This window comes from Notolepis coatsorum, assembly GCF_963971535.1.
Source record: "Notolepis coatsorum genome assembly, chromosome: 2".
In the NCBI taxonomy this organism is placed as follows: Eukaryota; Metazoa; Chordata; class Actinopteri; order Aulopiformes; family Paralepididae; genus Notolepis; species Notolepis coatsorum.
This window is the reverse complement of record NC_140166.1, coordinates 128,014,033-128,033,254: the sequence shown is the minus strand read 5'-3', so window position 1 is coordinate 128,033,254 and position 19,222 is coordinate 128,014,033. Positions and strand designations below refer to the sequence as shown.

The 19,222-nt window shown below is 49.6% G+C and overlaps 1 protein-coding gene across 2 annotated transcripts in view; it reads right to left on the bottom strand.

The window, feature by feature from the left end:
- Nucleotides 1–1,814: 1,814 nt before the first annotated feature.
- The window catches only part of lipeb (lipase, hormone-sensitive b), a gene marked incomplete at its 3' end in the record, with an annotated part of 133,143 nt that continues 115,735 nt past the window's right edge, over nt 1,815–19,222 (bottom strand). For both annotated transcript variants that reach the window (XM_084307333.1, XM_084307334.1), the window contains 4 exons: nt 14,427–15,014; nt 12,944–13,113; nt 10,308–10,556; nt 1,815–2,231 (listed from right to left, as the gene is read on the bottom strand). In XM_084307333.1, coding sequence (XP_084163459.1) covers nt 1,815–2,231; nt 10,308–10,556; nt 12,944–13,113; nt 14,427–15,014 — 1,424 coding nt within the window. The remainder of the gene's footprint in view (nt 2,232–10,307; nt 10,557–12,943; nt 13,114–14,426; nt 15,015–19,222) is intronic.

Genomic DNA, 19,222 nt, shown 5'->3' with positions numbered 1-19,222 from the left:
CTTTACAGAGAGCAGAACACCAGTCTGACCGGTACGTGTGCTTTACAGAGAGCAGAACACCAGTCTGACCGGTACGTGTGCTTTACAGAGAGCAGAACACCAGTCTGACCGGTACGTGTGCTTTACAGAGAGCAGAACACCAGTCTGACCGGTGTGTGTGCTTTACAGAGAGCAGAACACCAGTCTGACCGGTACGTGTGCTTTACAGAGAGCAGAACACCAGTCTGACCGGTGTGTGTGCTTTACAGAGAGCAGAACACCAGTCTGACCGGTGTGTGTGCTTTACAGAGAGCAGAACACCAGTCTGACCGGTGTGTGTGCTTTACAGAGAGCAGAACACCAGTCTGACCGGTGTGTGTGCTTTACAGAGAGCAGAACACCAGTCTGACCGGTGTGTGTGCTTTACAGAGAGCAGAACACCAGTCTGACCGGTGTGTGTGCTTTACAGAGAGCAGAACACCAGTCTGACCGGTGTGTGTGCTTTACAGAGAGCAGAACACCAGTCTGACCGGTACGTGTGCTTTACAGAGAGCAGAACACCAGTCTGACCAGTGTGTGTGCTTTACAGAGAGCAGAACACCAGTCTGACCGGTACGTGTGCTTTACAGAGAGCAGAACACCAGTCTGACCGGTGTGTGTGCTTTACAGAGAGCAGAACACCAGTCTGACCGGTGTGTGTGCTTTACAGAGAGCAGAACACCAGTCTGACCGGTGTGTGTGCTTTACAGAGAGCAGAACACCAGTCTGACCGGTGTGTGTGCTTTACAGAGAGCAGAACACCAGTCTGACCGGTACGTGTGCTTTACAGAGAGCAGAACACCAGTCTGACCAGTGTGTGTGCTTTACAGAGAGCAGAACACCGGTCCGAGTAGGAAGTCTGGGGATATAAAAGCAGCAACGGCTATAAGCAGTTTAACAACAACAAACGCATTCTGGAATAAGAAATAAGCAGCAAAAGGAATACATACGAGAACAAGAAAAAATGTATCTGGATTATAGCTCAGTATAAGTAAACAGTGCTTAAAATATAACATAAGGAATACTATGGCGTAACATAATAATAATATGTTATATGTTTTCAGGTACAAACAAATCTTATGAATCCGTCTTTTAGCTCAGTGACTATTTGGGGGGGTGGCACCAACAAACTTACCATCCACAAAGTGACCGTCAAACTGGCATAATAACCATGCGTGGTTATTAAGCTTGATTTAGAGTGGCTCCCTAAAGGACAAGTGACCCTTCAGCTCGGGGCTAAACGTATAGTGTTCCTGCCGCTATCAGAGCAGGGACACAAACGGCTGCCTTGGCTCAGATGAATCACCCGTTCAGGCCTCGTCTCAGAGAACCTTCTGTGCTGCTTTATGTCCGAGCCTCTGCCTCAACAGCAAGGCTGCCCGAAGGCATAGCTGTTTGGTGTGTGGGGGGGGGGGGGGGGGGGGTCAAAGCAGCTGCTAAATTACCGTTGTGCCCTGAAATATGACTGGGTTTAGAGGGGGGGGTGTTTGTGTCGTCTGCTGGATGGAGGCTGGCGGTTGTGTGTGTGGTGGTGGTTCAACGTGGAAGCAGAGGAAGGTGTTGTTTCACTGGTCCCCTGCTGTCATGTTCTGGGCGCCCGCACAGCTCCCTCCCTCCGTCCCCCCCCCGCACAGCTCCCTCCGTCCCCCCCCCGCCCTCCTGCCGTCTTCTCTCAACTACCTTTGTGCTTTTCCATCAGGCTCTGCTTTGCCCAGATCTGTTTTTCAATTCGCCCCCTCTCTCCCTCTCTCCCCTCTTTGGGCAAACAGCAGTCATCTTCTCTACCGAACCTCCTCTCACGCCCCGATGCCGCCGACGTCGGTGTTATTCTGGTCTCCCGCGACGATAAGCCCCTCCCCATCCGTCACTTTAGCCCCTCTGCCGACGGCCGGCTCCTCTACCTCGACGGCGGCGGCGTCACGGAGAGGGGGGGCGGCTTCCCCCGGAGGAGAGGCCGAAGCCCCCTTGTCGGTCCGTTCCAGCTTGCGGTGTTTCCGCGGCTCCGGGGGGGGCGTTTCCTTCTGGGTGAAGACGGCTCGGATTCGCTCCACGCAGACGTTGGCGGCCTCCCGGGTCTCCCTGGAGAGCTGCGACAGGCTGAGGAAGCCGTGGGGGAGGTCGTCCACCACGCACAGGGTGACGGGCTGGCCCACGCTCCGCAGGCGCTTGGCGAACATCACCGAGTCGTCCAGCATGGGGTCCAAGACGCAAGCCTGCGGAGCGAGGGAGGAGGGGAGAGGAGGAGGGGAGAGGGAGGAGGGGAGAGGGAGGAGGGGAGAGGGGGAGACGAGGGGAGAGGAGGGAGGAGGGGAGAGGAGGGGAGAGGAGAGGAGGAGCGAGGGAGGAGGGGAGAGGAGGAGGAGGGAGGAGGGGAGAGGAGGAGCGAGGGAGGAGGGGAGAGGAGCGAGGGAGGAGGGGAGAGGAGGGGAGAGGGAGGAGCGAGGGAGGAGGGGAGAGGAGGAGCGAGGGATGAGGGGAGAGGAGGAGGGGAGAGGAGGAGGGGAGAGGGAGGAGGGGAGAGGAGGAGGGGAGAGGGAGGAGGGGAGAGGAGGAGGAGGGAGGAGGGGAGAGGAGGAGCGAGGGAGGAGGGGAGAGGAGGAGCGAGGGAGGAGGGGAGAGGAGGGGAGAGGGAGGAGCGAGGGAGGAGGGGAGAGGGAGGAGCGAGGGAGGAGGGGAGAGGAGGGGAGAGGAGGAGGGGAGAGGAGGAGGGGAGAGGGAGGAGGGGAGAGGAGGAGGGGAGAGGGAGGAGGGGAGAGGAGGAGGGGAGGGAGGAGGGGAGAGGAGGGGAGAGGAGGAGACGAGGGGAGGAGGGGAGAGGAGGAGGGGAGAGGAGGGAGGGAGGAGACGAGGGAGGAGGGGAGAGGAGGAGCGAGGGAGGAGGGGAGAGGAGGAGGATGGAGGAGGGGAGAGGAGGAGCGAGGGAGGAGGGGAGAGGGAGGGGAGAGGGAGGAGGGGAGAGGAGGAGCGAGGGAGGAGGGGAGAGGAGGGGAGAGGAGGAGGGGAGAGGAGGAGGGGAGAGGAGGAGGGGAGAGGGAGGAGGGGAGAGGAGGAGGGGAGGGAGGAGGGGAGAGGAGGAGGGGAGGGGAGGGAGGAGGGGAGAGGAGGAGGGGAGAGGAGGAGACGAGGGGAGAGGAGGAGGAGAGGAGGAGAGGAGGAGGGGAGAGGAGGAGGGGAGAGGAGGAGGGGAGAGGGAGGAGGGGAGAGGAGGAGGGGTGAGGGAGGAGGGGAGAGGGAGGAGGGGAGAGGGAGGGGAGAGGAGGAGACGAGGGGAGAGGAGGAGGAGAGGAGGAGGAGAGGAGGAGACGAGGGAGGAGGGGAGAGGAGGAGGAGGAGGGGAGAGGGAGGGGAGAGGAGGGAGGAGGGGAGAGGAGGAGCGAGGGAGGAGGGGAGAGGAGGAGGGGAGAGGAGGAGGGGAGAGGGAGGAGGGGAGAGGAGGAGGGGAGAGGGAGGAGGGGAGAGGAGGAGGGGAGGGAGGAGGGGAGAGGAGGGGAGAGGAGGAGACGAGGGGAGAGGAGGAGGAGAGGAGGAGGAGAGGAGGAGGGGAGAGGAGGAGGGGAGAGGAGGAGGGGAGAGGAGGAGGGGAGAGGGAGGAGGGGAGAGGAGGAGGGGAGAGGGAGGAGGGGAGAGGGAGGAGGGGAGAGGGAGGGGAGAGGAGGAGGGGAGGGAGGAGGGGAGAGGAGGGGAGAGGAGGAGACGAGGGGAGAGGAGGAGGAGAGGAGGAGGAGAGGAGGAGACGAGGGAGGAGGGGAGAGGAGGAGGAGGAGGGGAGAGGAGGGAGGAGGGGAGAGGAGGAGGAGCGAGGAGGAGGGGAGAGGAGGAGGGGAGAGAGGAGGGGAGAGGAGGAGCGAGGGAGGAGGGGAGAGGAGGAGGAGCGAGGAGGGGAGAGGAGGAGGGGAGAGGAGGGGAGAGGAGGAAACGAGGGAGGAGGGGAGAGGAGGGGAGAGGAGGGAGGGAGGAGACGAGGGAGGAGACGAGGGAGGAGGGGAGAGGAGGAGGGGAGAGGAGGAGCGAGGGAGGAGGGGAGAGGAGGAGCGAGGGAGGAGGGGAGCGGAGGAGACGAGGGAGGAGGGGAGAGGAGGAGCGAGGGAGGAGGGGAGAGGAGGAGCAAGGGAGGAGGGGAGAGGAGGAGCGAGGGAGGAGGGGAGAGGAGGAGCGAGGGAGGAGGGGAGCGGAGGAGACGAGGGAGGAGGGGAGAGGAGGAGCGAGGGAGGAGGGGAGAGGAGGAGCGAGGGAGGAGGGGAGAGGAGGAGCGAGGGAGGAGGGGAGAGGAGGAGCGAGGGAGGAGGGGAGAGGAGGAGCGAGGGAGGAGGGGAGAGGAGGAGCGAGGGAGGAGGGGAGCGGAGGAGACGAGGGAGGAGGGGAGAGGAGGAGCGAGGGAGGAGGGGAGCGGAGGAGCGAGGGAGGAGGGGAGCGGAGGAGCGAGGGAGGAGGGGAGAGGAGGAGACAAGGGAGGAGGGGAGAGGAGGAGCGAGGGAGGAGGGGAGAGGAGGAGCGAGGGAGGAGGGGAGAGGAGGAGCGAGGGAGGAGGGGAGAGGAGGAGCGAGGGAGGAGGGGAGAGGAGGAGCGAGGGAGGAGGGGAGCGGAGGAGACGAGGGAGGAGGGGAGAGGAGGAGCGAGGGAGGAGGGGAGCGGAGGAGACGAGGGAGGAGGGGAGAGGAGGAGCGAGGGAGGAGGGGAGAGGAGGAGCGAGGGAGGAGGGGAGCGGAGGAGACGAGGGAGGAGGGGAGAGGAGGAGCGAGGGAGGAGGGGAGAGGAGGAGACAAGGGAGGAGGGGAGAGGAGGAGCGAGGGAGGAGGGGAGAGGAGGAGCGAGGGAGGAGGGGAGCGGAGGAGACGAGGGAGGAGGGGAGAGGAGCGAGGGAGGAGGGGAGAGGAGGAGCGAGGGAGGAGGGGAGAGGAGGAGCGAGGGAGGAGGGGAGAGGAGGAGACAAGGGAGGAGGGGAGAGGAGGAGCGAGGGAGGAGGGGAGCGGAGGAGACGAGGGAGGAGGGGAGAGGAGCGAGGGAGGAGGGGAGAGGAGGAGCGAGGGAGGAGGGGAGAGGAGGAGCGAGGGAGGAGGGGAGAGGAGACAAGGGAGGAGGGGAGAGGAGGAGACAAGGTACAAAGAAAATTAGGGTTTTCTAAAGTCATGTCAAGAATCTTAATTAGAGCAAGAGAAGTAGGATGCCAAGACCCCCCCACTGTTTACATTCTCAACGACTCATTCTTCTTCCCCCTCACAGAGTTCCTACACATATGTGACCCCGCCCAGTGTGCGTGCCTACAACTCGGCGCCCTGAGTTCCTGACAAGAGGGAAAAGTATTTTTATTTTATTTTTTAATTTCATTTCAGTTTTTTTTTTTATTGTTGTTTACGCCCAGCGGAATCCTGGCGAAAGGTGTCAAATCTTTAAGAGCTGTTTTCTCTGCTTAAGTCTGGGGAAAAAAGACTGCTACAAGATTTAAAATTAGCACATCACAATAATAACATTCTCAGATTTCAAAGTATGACACATCATTTGAAAGCTTACATTCTGTACTTTCACAATCTGGAAAAATCTGGAAAATGAAAATATAGACATGTGGGCTAAAGCACTGGTCGGGGTCACATATTCCATTTAACAGACTTCAATAGGCAGATATGGCTGACTTCACACTTCTGACTATAGGCTAATACAATTATTACCAATGCGTAGTGGTGTGCAGAGACCCAGGAGAATTGGTGTGGTATTGAAATTTCCGGAGTTTCACAATAAATTTGTGTGTGTTTTTCCACACCATTTAACTCAATCAGCGCCGGACCCGATGATAGTCGGGTTATCTCGCCGACCGTTCAGCGCCAGACCCGAGTATAGTCGGGTTTTCATCGTTATTTATTTTATTCGATATTTCCATTCATTACAGGCACAGGGACATCGGGGGTTAACATGGGGAATCATCCTGAGAATGCCAAAGTGCAATACCGGCCACATCCACCCATGTGGCAGTATCGAGCACCCTTTGAAACATTATATCTTGGCCTGTGCATCGATCAAAAGTCTCCGGTCAGATTTCTATTGGTCGGGCAAGGGGGGCGGTTATAGCGGTCGGATTGAGAAGCGTGAATTGCTCCCGGTGGATGATGTGTGGCGGATTATGTTGGCGACACGATCGACACCAATACTGGGACTCGCGATCAGATAATTGGAATATTATTTTTAGGGTACATCCTAGTGAAGTTAACTCCACAACGTGTGCCGTTGGTGACGATCAAAGCATAAAAAAACTACCCTCCCCCACCCTTTCATGCATTCATGATGAAACATAATACCGATAATATAGATGTGATTTCGAAATAGTAGCGTGTACAGGCGAGAAGCGGCAACGTGTTTAGCGAATTGCACGTATTGCTGCATAGTGTAGTTTTCTGGGATTAGACAGGATTACTCTAAAACTAGAGAGAGAGAGCTGCGTGTGAGATCTCTCTCTCTCTCTGTGCGTGTGTGTGTGTGTGTGTGTCTCTCTCTCTCTCTCTGCTATCGCTGTGTGGGCTGCCTAGGTTGTGGGCGGGCATTGGCTCCAACCACAGAGCCAATCGGATCACATCCGCTCCATCCTCGCAACGTGACGTCATGTTGCGAGTCAAATCAGAACGACCTGATTAAATCGAGCAGGAAATGGTCGGACCTGAATGAGAGCAATCCGCCAATATGGTATTTAGAGACACAGACACATTGATACTAACTACTATTACTATAATACAATGCTAGACACTGAAAAAAGCCATTTATAATGCATGTCCCCTTTTTAACACATATTGAACGATAGATAGTCGATGTCAAATGGGCCATAGTATTGTATCCATATCTATAATATAGAATATAGTTATAGCCCTGCAAACACCGCCACGTATTCCTATATTTTAGAGCGTCTGCCTTTTAACAACACATCACGCATATCGCTGTGGCGTCCATTGAGTTAAGACCTGGAAAGTGTCCAAATGCTTGACCAGCTTTCCAGGAACTCTGTTCTCAACCATTTATGCCCCCCCCCCTGTTCAGTTTCCCCATACCTCCCTCTATCCTTTCACTGTATACTAGGGCTAGTTCTCCTCTTCCTTCTCCCTCTCCTCTTTGTTACCACTATACAAATAGAGCCATGACTCCCCAAACTCATCCACTACCATCCTCTTCTTCCATTAACCCATCCCTCTCCCATTAACCCCTTCTCTTCTCCCATTAACCCTTTCTCTTCTTCCATTAACCCCTTCTCTTCTTCCATTAACCCATCCTTCCCCCATTAATCCGTTCTCTTCTCCAATTAACCCCATTTCTTCTTCCATTAACCCCTTATCTTCTTCCATTAACCCATCATCTTCTCCCATTAACCCATCATCTTCTCCCATTAACCCCTTCTCTTCTTCCATTAACCCATCCTCTTCTTCCATTAACCCATCCTCTTCTTCCATTAACCCATCCTCTTCTCCCATTAACCCCTTCTCTTCTCCCATTAACCCCTTCTCTTCTCCCATTAACCCATCCTCTTCTTCCATTAACCCATCCTCTTCTTCCATTAACCCATCCTCTTCTCCCATTAACCCATCCTCTTCTCCCATTAACCTTCTCTTCTTCCATTAACCTTCTCTTCTCCCATTCCATCTCTCCCTCACCCCCACTCCTAGGGATGGGTATCGTTAGGATTTTATCGATACTACTACTCTTATCGATACTGCTTAACGGTTCGGTACTTTATGGATACTATTATCAGTTCTTTTAGATTATTATTATTTAAAAAATGTTTTATACATTTATTTTTTTAACGGCTTAAGGCTATATCTGTACTTGATGTTTGTTTGTTGCATATTTGAAATAAACTTCAATCAAATCAAACCCCCCCTCTTAAAAACAAAAACCTGTGTTTAACCTAGCCATCTATAAAACATCATGCTAAAACTGTGAAACAAATGTCCTACTACCCTAAAGAAAGAAATACATAGCAAACATGACTCAGTTATCCAATAGTGCTGCTGCTTTTTATTTTGTTAAAATCTTTTAGTTAATAAGACTAAAATATGACTACAACGATTTCATGACTGCGTCTGTCCTCGCGTTTCCACTATGAATTGAAAATGGGGGACCCTGATGTAAACAAGACACACGTCTTTCTCTGGTCTGCATCCCCTTAACAATTGTGTGTATTGAGCCGTACTGTATTGTACCCATTCTGCAATCTGTTAAATAAAGTTTTCATTCATTCATTCATTCACACATTTCGCAATTATGCCACAATAATGTGGAACGCCCTACCCACAGCCGTAAAATAATGTGAATCCCTACCCACCTTCAAAACCGCTCTCAAAGAGCACCTACGGGAGGCTGCAATTAGAAACTGGCCCCGGTAAATGTCCAAATCCCCCCCACCCAATGTACAGTTTCTTCCCCTTTGGATGTATATATTTTTTATGATATATTTTTATTCACAGTTCTGTATATCTGTATGTCTTGTATGTCATAAATGTCCTGATGAATTGAAAATGGGGGACCCCGATGTAAACAAGACAAAAGTATTTCTCTGGTCTGCATCCTCTTAACAGTTGTTGTGTATTGAGCCGTACTGTACTGTACCCATTCTGCAATCTGTTAACACTTTGCTGCCCGACCACGAGTTAATACGGGTTTCGAATCCATGCGTTGAGGACAGAATCACGTATAAAGCCGTGGCAAGTTGTTATTGCTTTTATATCATTTTAATAACCGGGTCAAGGTCACGGAGCGGCACTGCATATATTCCCTAGTCTGTGAATTCCAGAAGATGCAATACCGGCCAGATCCTCTTAGGGGCGTCATCGCTCCACTGCAGTATGCCCTGTGGGCGAACGGATGACTTTTTTTCCCCCCCTTTCAATGGATATTTTTAGTACCCGGATTCTGAATCAGCATCTTGTACCGTGGATTAAGTTTCGAATCGCAGATTTCACCATGGAATAAGGGGATTTATCATCAGCCAATGGACATATCGATCTACCAGATCCCGATCGATAACGGGGAAATGCTCGGGGGTATCTCACCGGCTCATGGTAAGATCTTTTTCACATAAATTACAGCCGGATCAGAGCTTGCTATGATACGCAACCAGCCGAGCAGCGTATGTGGCTAGTTACACGAACACTGTTATTGGTAATCAATAATAATAAACGACGTCCCCCGCCCCCCCCTTTGATGCATACATGCTTTGGGACAGTCCCGATGATATGCAGTTTGAGTTATTTCTTTAGCATATGTAAAACGAAAATGCTGTTGAATATAACGTTAGCAGCCATTAGCCCTATAACTAGCCTTCCAGAAAATATACGAGACAAAATCCGCTATAATGCTTATATTCACAGCGCTATAAAATGACAACCTATTGATGAATTTTTTTTTAAGCCATTTTGAAGGGACGGTTTATGAACTCAATTGAAAATGAGAATGGACAGATAGCAATACTATAAAGTATAAATTTAGCTGTACAAAAAGACACCGGTCTGTTTACAAAAGCTGGTCCTCAACCACTAAATTAGACGGTCCCAGCGGTCGCCAATGTGTTAATAACGTTTTTCAATCAATCCATTTCCGGTTTAACGATATATTTTTAACAACAGATTGCTGCTAATTAAACACTTCATGGAAACGGAGTAACGTTAACGTTATGTCGAGTTCATACGTGTAGTGTAGTATGAACTCGACATAACGTTAACGTTACTCCGTTTCAAGTGTTGCTGCCACCGTTGCGTCGCAGATGGATGGTACACTCTGTTAGCTCCGTAGCTAATCGCTCCATTGCGTCGCAGATGGATGGTGAATGAATTAATTAATGAAAACTTTATTTAACAGATTGCAGAATGGGTACAATACAGTACAGCTCAATACACACAATTGTCAATTCATAGTGGTACACCCTGTTAGCTCCGTAGCTAATCCGCTCCTAGACTACTGATAGCAGTACCGATAACGTCGGAGCTTATCAATACTCAGTTTTTTTCTAATTTAGTACCGGTTCCCGTTTAGAACCGGGTTTCGGGGGGCATCCCTACCCACTCCTCTCTCATACCACTGTGTATGGGTGGTGGTAGCCCCCCCACACAACTCCCTCTCTCTCTCTCATGCCACTGTGTATAGGTGGCAGCCCCCTCCCGCCACACACACAACTCCCTCCCTCTCTCTCTCTCATACCACTGTGTATAGGTGGCAGCCCCCTCCCGCCACACACACAACTCCCTCCCTCACCACTAAGTGTATAGGTGGCAGCCCCCTCCCGCCACACACACAACTCCCTCCCTCCCTCTCTCTCTCACCACTAAGTGTATAGGTGGCAGTCCTCTCAGCATACTGTCGGGGGCCAGCAGCGGGGAGCAATAGGGGTTCTTGACCACTGGCGAGCTCTGCACTATCATCTCAGCCAGCTGCTGCGAGCGCAGCGGCCTAAACCCCAGGGGGTACTCGGACCCCTCCTCATCACCAGGGGGCGGTATGGCCACAGAGTAGAGGGCGCTGGACCTGGAGGGATCCTCTTCCTTGGAGAGGAAGAAACTCACGTCTTCTGGCTGGATGAGGAAGCAAAGAAAATAAATGCAGGTGTTGTCTTTGATAAAGATTCTGATTTGACAGAGAAGATGGCAGGTGTGAAGGAAATAAAGCATGGAGATGGTTATTATACACAAATGCGCTTGGTTTATATTAGGGATGCTCGATATTGGCTTTTTTACCGATACCGATATACCGATATTGTCCAAATCTTAATTTCCGATACCGATATCAACCGATATCACATTTTAATGCCGATATCGGCCGATAATATCGGTAGGCCGATAATATCGGACATCATTTCTATAGAAATGTAAAAAAATAAAAATAAAAAATAATTTGAAAACCGATACCGATATTTTCCGATATCACATTTTAATGCCGATATCGGCCGATAATATCGGACATCCCTAGTTTATATCCACACTATGCCCTTCTACAAAAATCTCCTTCCAAAAACCTTGGCTGAACTCCTAAAAACCTTGGCTGGACAGTTCAACCTGGGAAAGAAACGCCAGCATTTCAAGCCTGACGTCATCCCAGCTAGCCATCTTTCTCCTGACCAGCCACTCAACCGGTCTGCCTGTGTGAAAACACACAAAGGGATGGTCCCCCTCGCCTTTCCTGCAGAACCAAAAAGGTTAGGTAGTCAGCGTCCTTGAGCCAGATCCGTTTATGAGGCATGTTCAGGGGTTAGGGTTAGAGCAGGGTGAGTGCAGGGGGGGGGGGGGTGCCATGAGCCCCAGTGTGTTTGTCAGGGTCAAACATTCACACTGCCAGAGGAATGAGATCCCTACTAGCCGGCTTCAGTCCTAGTGAATGTTCAGATGCAGCTTATTAAAAACAGACTCAAACTAGACTCCCTTTCATGCAAATGTGAAAAAGGAGGAGATAGGTGGATCCTAGGTAGGTTAGTGGGGGTCCTATTCTATGTAATGTTGATGATCCGAGATTCAAACCTTATTGATATGAATATTTCTTGGTACCAATCGGTGTAGTACAAGAGACATGCACCCTCGTAATAACACTAACAAGTTCACTGTGTCATAGATGAAGTATTGTCACATGGATTGACCTGGTCTAGAAGGCCTGATTACATATTTCTGTAGCTAGCCAGCTGTTCATAGTTAAAGTCTGTGTAAAGGAAATCCAGAGATTTGTTTCTAAACACACATGTTGGAATAGAATTGCTGAAAACATGTGAACAGACTGAATTATGTAGCACTGAATTGTGGGGATTAGAACATTAAAACACACTGGAATGTCATCAGCCACATGTAGCATTGTTTCACTGAGGTGAATTGCTTGTAAATCGAGACAGAGAGAGAAAGATATGGAGAGAGGAGAGAGAGAAGAGCATGTGAGAGAGAGAAAAAGAGACATGTTTCAGCACGCGCCCCCAGCTTTTCAGAGTGAGATAATACTGCTTATTTTTCAATCATTCAAATTTGGCTGGGTGGTTAATAACAAATTTTTCTGTGTTGTGACAAACTTGGAACAAATTGTATCCATCGTGTTTTCATAGAGACTATGACATGCTTGTGGACTGACACTAGGGGGCAGAGCGGCTAACTGTGCATGAGTGAGTGACCGAACAACTAAGTGAGTTAGTGACCCTGCCGCGTGAATACTTTCCCCAAGGTGGTTGTGCTTCCGCGTTCGGTTTGCGCGGCCTGATTGGCCACTGACGCTTCTCTCAGCGCCCAATCGCGTTACTCCTAGCTTTCAGTTCCACAGCCCAAGTCCTTCAGTTCCACAGCCCATTTCCTCGTATTGTTTTCATCTCTCTATATTAACGTAGCCCATTTTCTCGTATTGTTTTCATCGCTCTATATTAACGTAGCCCATTTCCTCGTATTGTTTTCATCGCTCTATATTAACGTAGCCCATTTACTCGTATTGTTTTCATCTCTCTATATTAACGTAACGCGCTATTCATATCAATCGACATCACATCTATAACGTATTGTTTTCATCTCTCTATATTAACGTAACGCGCTATTCATATCAATCGATATCACATCAATATAAATAACGTATTGCTTTCATCTCTCTATATTAATGTAACGCGCTGTTCATATCAATCGGCATCACATCAATATAAATAGTATATTGTGCACGGCGGTAGCGAGGCGGTAGCGAGTAGCGAGTTAGGCGATAGTTAGTTTTAGTATATTGTGCACGGCGGTAGCGAGTTAGGCGATAGTAGGGCTAACACGATTGGGCGCTGAGAGAAGCGTCAGTGGCCAATCAGGCCACGCAAACCGAACGTGGAAGGACAACCACCTTGGGGAAAGTATGCAGGCGACCCTGCCGGTCATAGAGATGCTTCACGTCTAATAAAAAGACCATGTGAGGCGATAGGATCATAATTCCAGTGACGCGGTTATGCCACGGCGTGACGTACAGTGCACTCGGGCAGCAGCGGGGACGGGGTGTGCCGGTGGTGGGCCCCCAGGTCCAGACACGTCTTGCTCTTGAGAGACCGCCTCTTGGTGGAGAAGTGTGTGGACTGCAGGGCCACGGGAGGGTCAGAGTGGGGAGAGGTGATACACGCCTCCGATACACTCTTCCTGACTGAGAGAGAGAGAGCGAGAGAGCGAGAGAGAGAGCGAGAGAGAGAGCGAGAGAGAGAGAGAGAGAGAGAGAGAGAGAGAGAGAGAGAGAGGGGGAGGAGAGAGAAGAGGAGAGAGAGAGAGAGAGAGAGAGAGAGAGAGAGGGAGAGAAAGAGAGAGAGAGGGAGAGAAAGAGAGGGAGAGGGAGAGAGAGGGAGAGAGAGGAGAGAGAAAGAGAGAGAAGAGGAGAGATAGAGAGGAGAGAGAGTAGAGAGAGATAAAGAGAGAGGAGAGAGAGAAGAGGATAGGAGAAAGAGAGAAGAGGAGTGAGAGAGAAAAAGGGAGAAGAGAGCAGAGAGAGAGATAGAGATAGAAAAGCACATTTGAGACAGACAAACAGACGGGTCATTAAAGAGTAAAAGTTACCACATGCACTGAATAGGGAATGAAGGATGAAACGGCCACTTAAAGTTCACTTCAGCCCCACTGACGGCCGGAGGACAAAGAGAGAATATATTTATTGTTCATCATCAGGCTAAAAGGAACTATGGTGATATACACAGACAGAGTTCACTCATTCTAGCGTTTGCCCTTATTGTTACAAGTCACTCCGGGTACAAAAGCATCAGCTAAAAGCCTAAAATGCAATTGCAAAAATGTAACAGGAAGCGGAGGGGGGAGAGGAAAAGGGGGCGGGACATTTCAAAATGCGTTGTCATGGTGACACCGTCCAGGAACCCCCCCCCCCAGCCGTCACAACACAGCTCTAGGAGACATCACGGCTGGTCTCCCCTCAAAAGAGAAAGCTCTCGCTCTTTAATAATGAACGGTCTTTTAATAATGTACATCCACCAACGACACCGTCATTAATCTGGGCCTGCAGCGGCAGGGGTAGCAGGGTGGGTGTGGACCAGTCAAGAGCACTACAGTGGCCACAATTAACAATTAGTGTCACAGCGCCGCTCCAGAGTCGAGGAGGTGAATTGATATGGATGGCGGAGCTACAGGGGTGGTTACGCAACAAGGCGGCACGCCGGGATAATTGGGCGGTTTAGACGGTGAATAAAGGGGATCCGTTTCAATGAGCTGCCATATGGGGGTAAATGAACTTTGTGTGGCAATTAGTGTTCTCGGCTAATAAAACACACGTTGCCATAAGGAACACTCTGGAACACACACTAACCTGGACTGAGTCTCCCACCATGAAACTTTGAACAAATACCCCCTAAAAAAAAAAAAGCCTTCTGAAATCCACCCCCTGCCCCTTAGTAACAGACACTAATACAATATACCCCCCCCCACGAACCCACCCACCCAAACACAGAGCTCGCATACCAGTGGCTCCTAGTTCCAATGTTGCCACTGCGGGTGGTGAGTCTGTGTTGGCGGAGGGGGAGGCGGAGTCTGTGTTGGCGGAGGGGGAGGCGGAGTCTGTGTTGGCGGAGGTGGAGGCGGAGTGTCTGTTGGCGGAGGGGGAGGCGGAGTCTGTGTTGGTGGAGGGGGAGGCGGAGTCTCTGTTGGCGGAGTCTGTGTTGGCGGAAGGAGAGTCTGTGTTGGCGGAGGGGGAGGCGGAGTCTGTGTTGGTGGAGGCGGAGTCTCTGTTGGCGGAGTCTGTGTTGGCGGAGTCTGTGTTGGCGGAGGGGGAGGCGGAGTCTGTGTTGGCGGAGGGGGAGGCGGAGTCTGTGTTGGCGGAGGCGGAGTCTGTGTTGGCAGAGTCTGTGTTGGCGGAGGGGGAGGCGGAGTCTGTGTTGGCGGAGGGGGAGGCGGAGTCTGTGTTGGCGGAGGCCTTGTTGGAGTCCAGCAGAGAGTGGATCCAGTTGGAGGCTCCCTGCCGGATGTCTCGCAGCAGCAGGGCCGTGTCTCGCCTCACCGAGCCCAGAGCGCTCACTCTGCCCACCTGCTTCTCCTCCTGGGGCTCGCTGCCTGGGAGGGGAGGGGGGGGGGGGGGGTGAGTGAGTGAGTGAGTGAGTGAGTGAGTGAGTGAGTGAGTGGAGTGAGTGAGTGAGTGAGTGAGTGAGTGAGTGGAGTGAGTGAGTGAGTGAGTGGAGGGGGAAGAGGAAAAAGAGGACAGTGTATGAAGGGAAAGTAGAACGCAGGATCGGTGAACTACATGACAACGTGTCTTGGTGGTCCAATCACAACTGTTGCTTCCCTTTGTTTGTCAGAGGGAAGCAACAGTTGTGATTGGAGGATCAAGAAAAGAGGGCAGGGTTTTAGATAGGTCAATTGATTTCCTATACGTCCATCACTCCCTCCTTACGGAGAGAGAGTGAAACATCTATACCACTGAACTTGCAATGGAGAGAGAGAGAAAGGGCCTTTCCTCCTATATCATGGCAGTCAACAGAATAGTGCCAATGCGATGCCAGGAAAACTAGCTTGGTTTCACATGTGGACGGTCGACATTCATGGTCTCTCAACAAACACTGATTTCCATGACATTATCAAACATCCTATGACACACGTTTTAAAAGAACACACCAACATTTTGGGAAATTAGCTTAATTACCATCTTCTCCAGAGAGAGACAAGATAGATACCAGTTTCCTCTCCATCTGGCTGCACACAAGAATAATTTGTTCAAAATAAAGGTGCTTTGTCCATCATCTGGACGTGGTTTGAGTTTATTAAAACTATTATCTGCGAGCAATGTCAAGCAAGAGTTGTTGCCAGATGCATGCAGACTAGGGATGCACCGAATGGGAAATTCTTGGCCAAAACCGATACCGAAAATAGGAAACAGTTGGCCGAAAACCGAATGCCGAAAGGCCGAAAATTATTCATAGAATAGATTTTTTTTTTACCAATGTTGTTCAGCTACCCGATTATGGAAAAATATATGATTATGGCAAAACTTAACTTAAATAATAAATAATAACTATTATGGGTCCATAAAACATTTATTCAGCACTTCTGAATGCATACAGTACATTAATTCCAAGTCAAGTGGCGGACATCTGTGCTCTACTGAGCGCACCTTTCTAGTCCGCAGATGAATGAGCTCTCTTGACTTTGGCACAGTAGACGCGCGACGTGTATTCTCGAGAATGATAATAATAATAATGCTCTTCAGATTATATTATCAACGACCGACAGCATCAATGTGAGAAACACAATCCCCCCCTCTTAAGTTAACCATGACGGGCATATAGTAAATAAGGATATAAAGCATGTTAACACTTTAATCGCCATGGGTTAAATTCATAATTTACCATCCCTCGCCAGCTCTATTTGTCTATGGAGAAGTTCCCCTTCTTTGCAGGGCTATAACTTTTTAAATTCTATTGCTAAATTGCCATTATTATGGCCCATTCAATGTCCTATATGTATTGTTCAGGGTGTAGCAACATTACACTTTTTCATTCACATATTCATACTAAAATATGGTCTAAAGTATAAGTATGTTTTTATCGTTTTCTGCAGCTTTCTTCAGAACGTGATTTATAGCCCTAAATGCATTATATTGATGATCAAATACAGTTTGGTAGGAATCTGTGCGAGATAAAAAATTTCAAATGGACGTGCTTCTAGAAGTTTCTACGTATCATCTGATGATGACCGGATGGGCGGGGGATCGTTTATAATTCCGTGGGCAGCGTTAGATGATTCATCCAGAGTGGGTCATACAGTATGTTCATCAGAGCAGTTAGTAAAGAACACGCTAGAATATAACGCTGAATCTTACCGTGGCTTCCTCGCGCCGCTGGCAGATGAGCGTGGAACAGAATTTTTTCTATTATGGGATGTAGAAATGCCCGATCCATTTCCAGGTTGTATAATAGTATATACGTCCAAATCATGTTGTTTTTTCGAGTTATTTGCACCGATCGATGTTCACTGTATCAAGACGGAGTCTCTCTAACGATAGCGAGTGGCCGGACCACATATGGATGAGCACTACCGGTTCAAAGGTTAATATCCGGTTGGCGATCTGCCGATCGGCCACCAGATGGCGCTCTTGAACCGCTAGAGAGTTGAGAGGAGATCAGCAGTGTGTCTCAGGGCTCCGGAAAGGAAATATGATTTCGATGACAGATTTTTGAAATATTGACATCAAAGACGAGTTACGGCGTCTTCGGCAGAATGAGCATGGCTCGGAATGACGTGAAAACTCATTCACGGCGATCATAGTGTTAAAGACGCATTTATTGGACGCGTTGCGCGCTGAGTTTACATAGAAACAGCGCGCATGTAATGACTGAAGCCACGTTTTGATGACATCATCACAACAACACGCGTTAGGTTACAGAGGTTGTTTCTGTTTCTGTGATATATTTTCGGTGAAAAAACTCTTTCGGCCGAAAGCCGAAAAGGTAATTTTTGGTCATTTTCGGCCGAAAACTTTCGGTGGCCGAAATTTCGGTGCATCCCTAATGCAGACACAGGTGGTACTAAATGAAAAACCACAACACAGACATCGCTAGCCGAGTCATTTCCAGTGTGACAAAAAAAGCAAGTGGTGGAAGAACATTACAAATTCCATGTTCAATGACCCAAACTAACGTTAGCTGCTAACGTCAACTAAGCTGGTCCCAAAACAGTTAAACTAATCCTGGAGCTGCTCATAGTGGAGCAAAGTAGTAAAGTTAGTTTCACATTAGCGAGCTGAGGAATGGGAGGGGCTGCTGAGGCCGATACCCTTCTCTCTCTTCCTCTGGCTCCCTCTGTCTCGGTCTCTCTACGTTCAATGATTTTAAGTAGCCAAATGTTACTCTATAAAAACGAACTGGAGTGTTGATGATAATAAATATCACTTCATTAGCTGAAATATTCTAAAATCATTAAGTCATAAGCCATTCTCCCTCTCTCATGTGTGTGTGTGCAGAATAAATTGTTACCGTCGCAGAGTCGTACTTCTCCTAAAGCATTTTCTGTATTATTATTATAAGAAAAACAAACATACCATGATATATACCGTTACCGGCCATATTTATAAATATACAGCAATATAGTGTAAGAAGCACTTAACACATTGATCGCCATGGTTAAATTCATAATTTACCATCCCTAGCCAGCTCTATTTGTCTATGGAGAAGTTCCCCTTCTTTGCAGGGCTATAACTTTTTTAATTGTATTGCTAAATTGACATTACTATGGCCCATTCAATGTCCTATATCTATTGTTCAGGGTGTAGCAACGTTATACTTTTTCATTCACATATTCATACTAAAATACGGTCTAAAGTATAAGTGTTTTTATCGTTTTATGCAGCTTTCTCCAGAACTTGATTTATAGCCCCAAATGCATTATATTGATGATCAAATACAGTTTGGTAGCGATCGGTGCCAGATAAAAAATGTCAACTGGAGGTACTTCTAGAAGTTACTACGCATGATCTGATGTTGACCGGATGGGCGGGGGGTCGTTTATAATTCCGTGGGCAACGTTATATCATTCATCTAGTATGGGTCATATGATCATCAGAGCAGTTAGTATAGCAGACATTAGAAAATAACGCTGAAACTCACCGTAGCTTCCTCGCGCCGTTGGGGGATGAGCGTGGAATAGAATTTTTTCTATTATGGGATGTCGAAATACCCGATCCATCTCCAGGTTGTATAATAGTTTATACGTCCAAATCATGTTGTTTGTCGAGTTATTGGCAACTGATCGCTGTCCAGTGTGTCGAGCTGGAGTCCCGCTAACGATAGCGAGTGCCCGGACCGAATATGGATGAGCACCACGTCATCCACATGACTTCCTGTTGGGCGATCTGCCGATCGGCCACCAGATGGCGCTCTTGAACCGTTAGAGAGTTGAGTGGAGCTCAGCAGTATATCTCAGGTCCCCAGAGGAGAAATATGATTTCGATCACAGATTTTTGAAATATTGATATCAAAGACGTGTTACGGCGTCTTCGGCAGAATGAGCATGGCGGGCAATGACGAGTTTCGGCGTTTCCGGCGATTAAAGTGTTAAAAAAGCAAACTGCTTTGCTTTCGGTGCACTGTAGAGTAGGTTTCAGCAGATTATTTCACTTGTATAGAATGGACAGTGGCCCCATTGACTTACAGAACAGCAGGTGTCCAGTATGAAGAACAGCATGGATTGTGATGAGAAGGGACTACACTGATCAACAACATCATTGGTAAGTAGGAAATAGGGCTAGGGGTCCAACATTCTGAACCCTT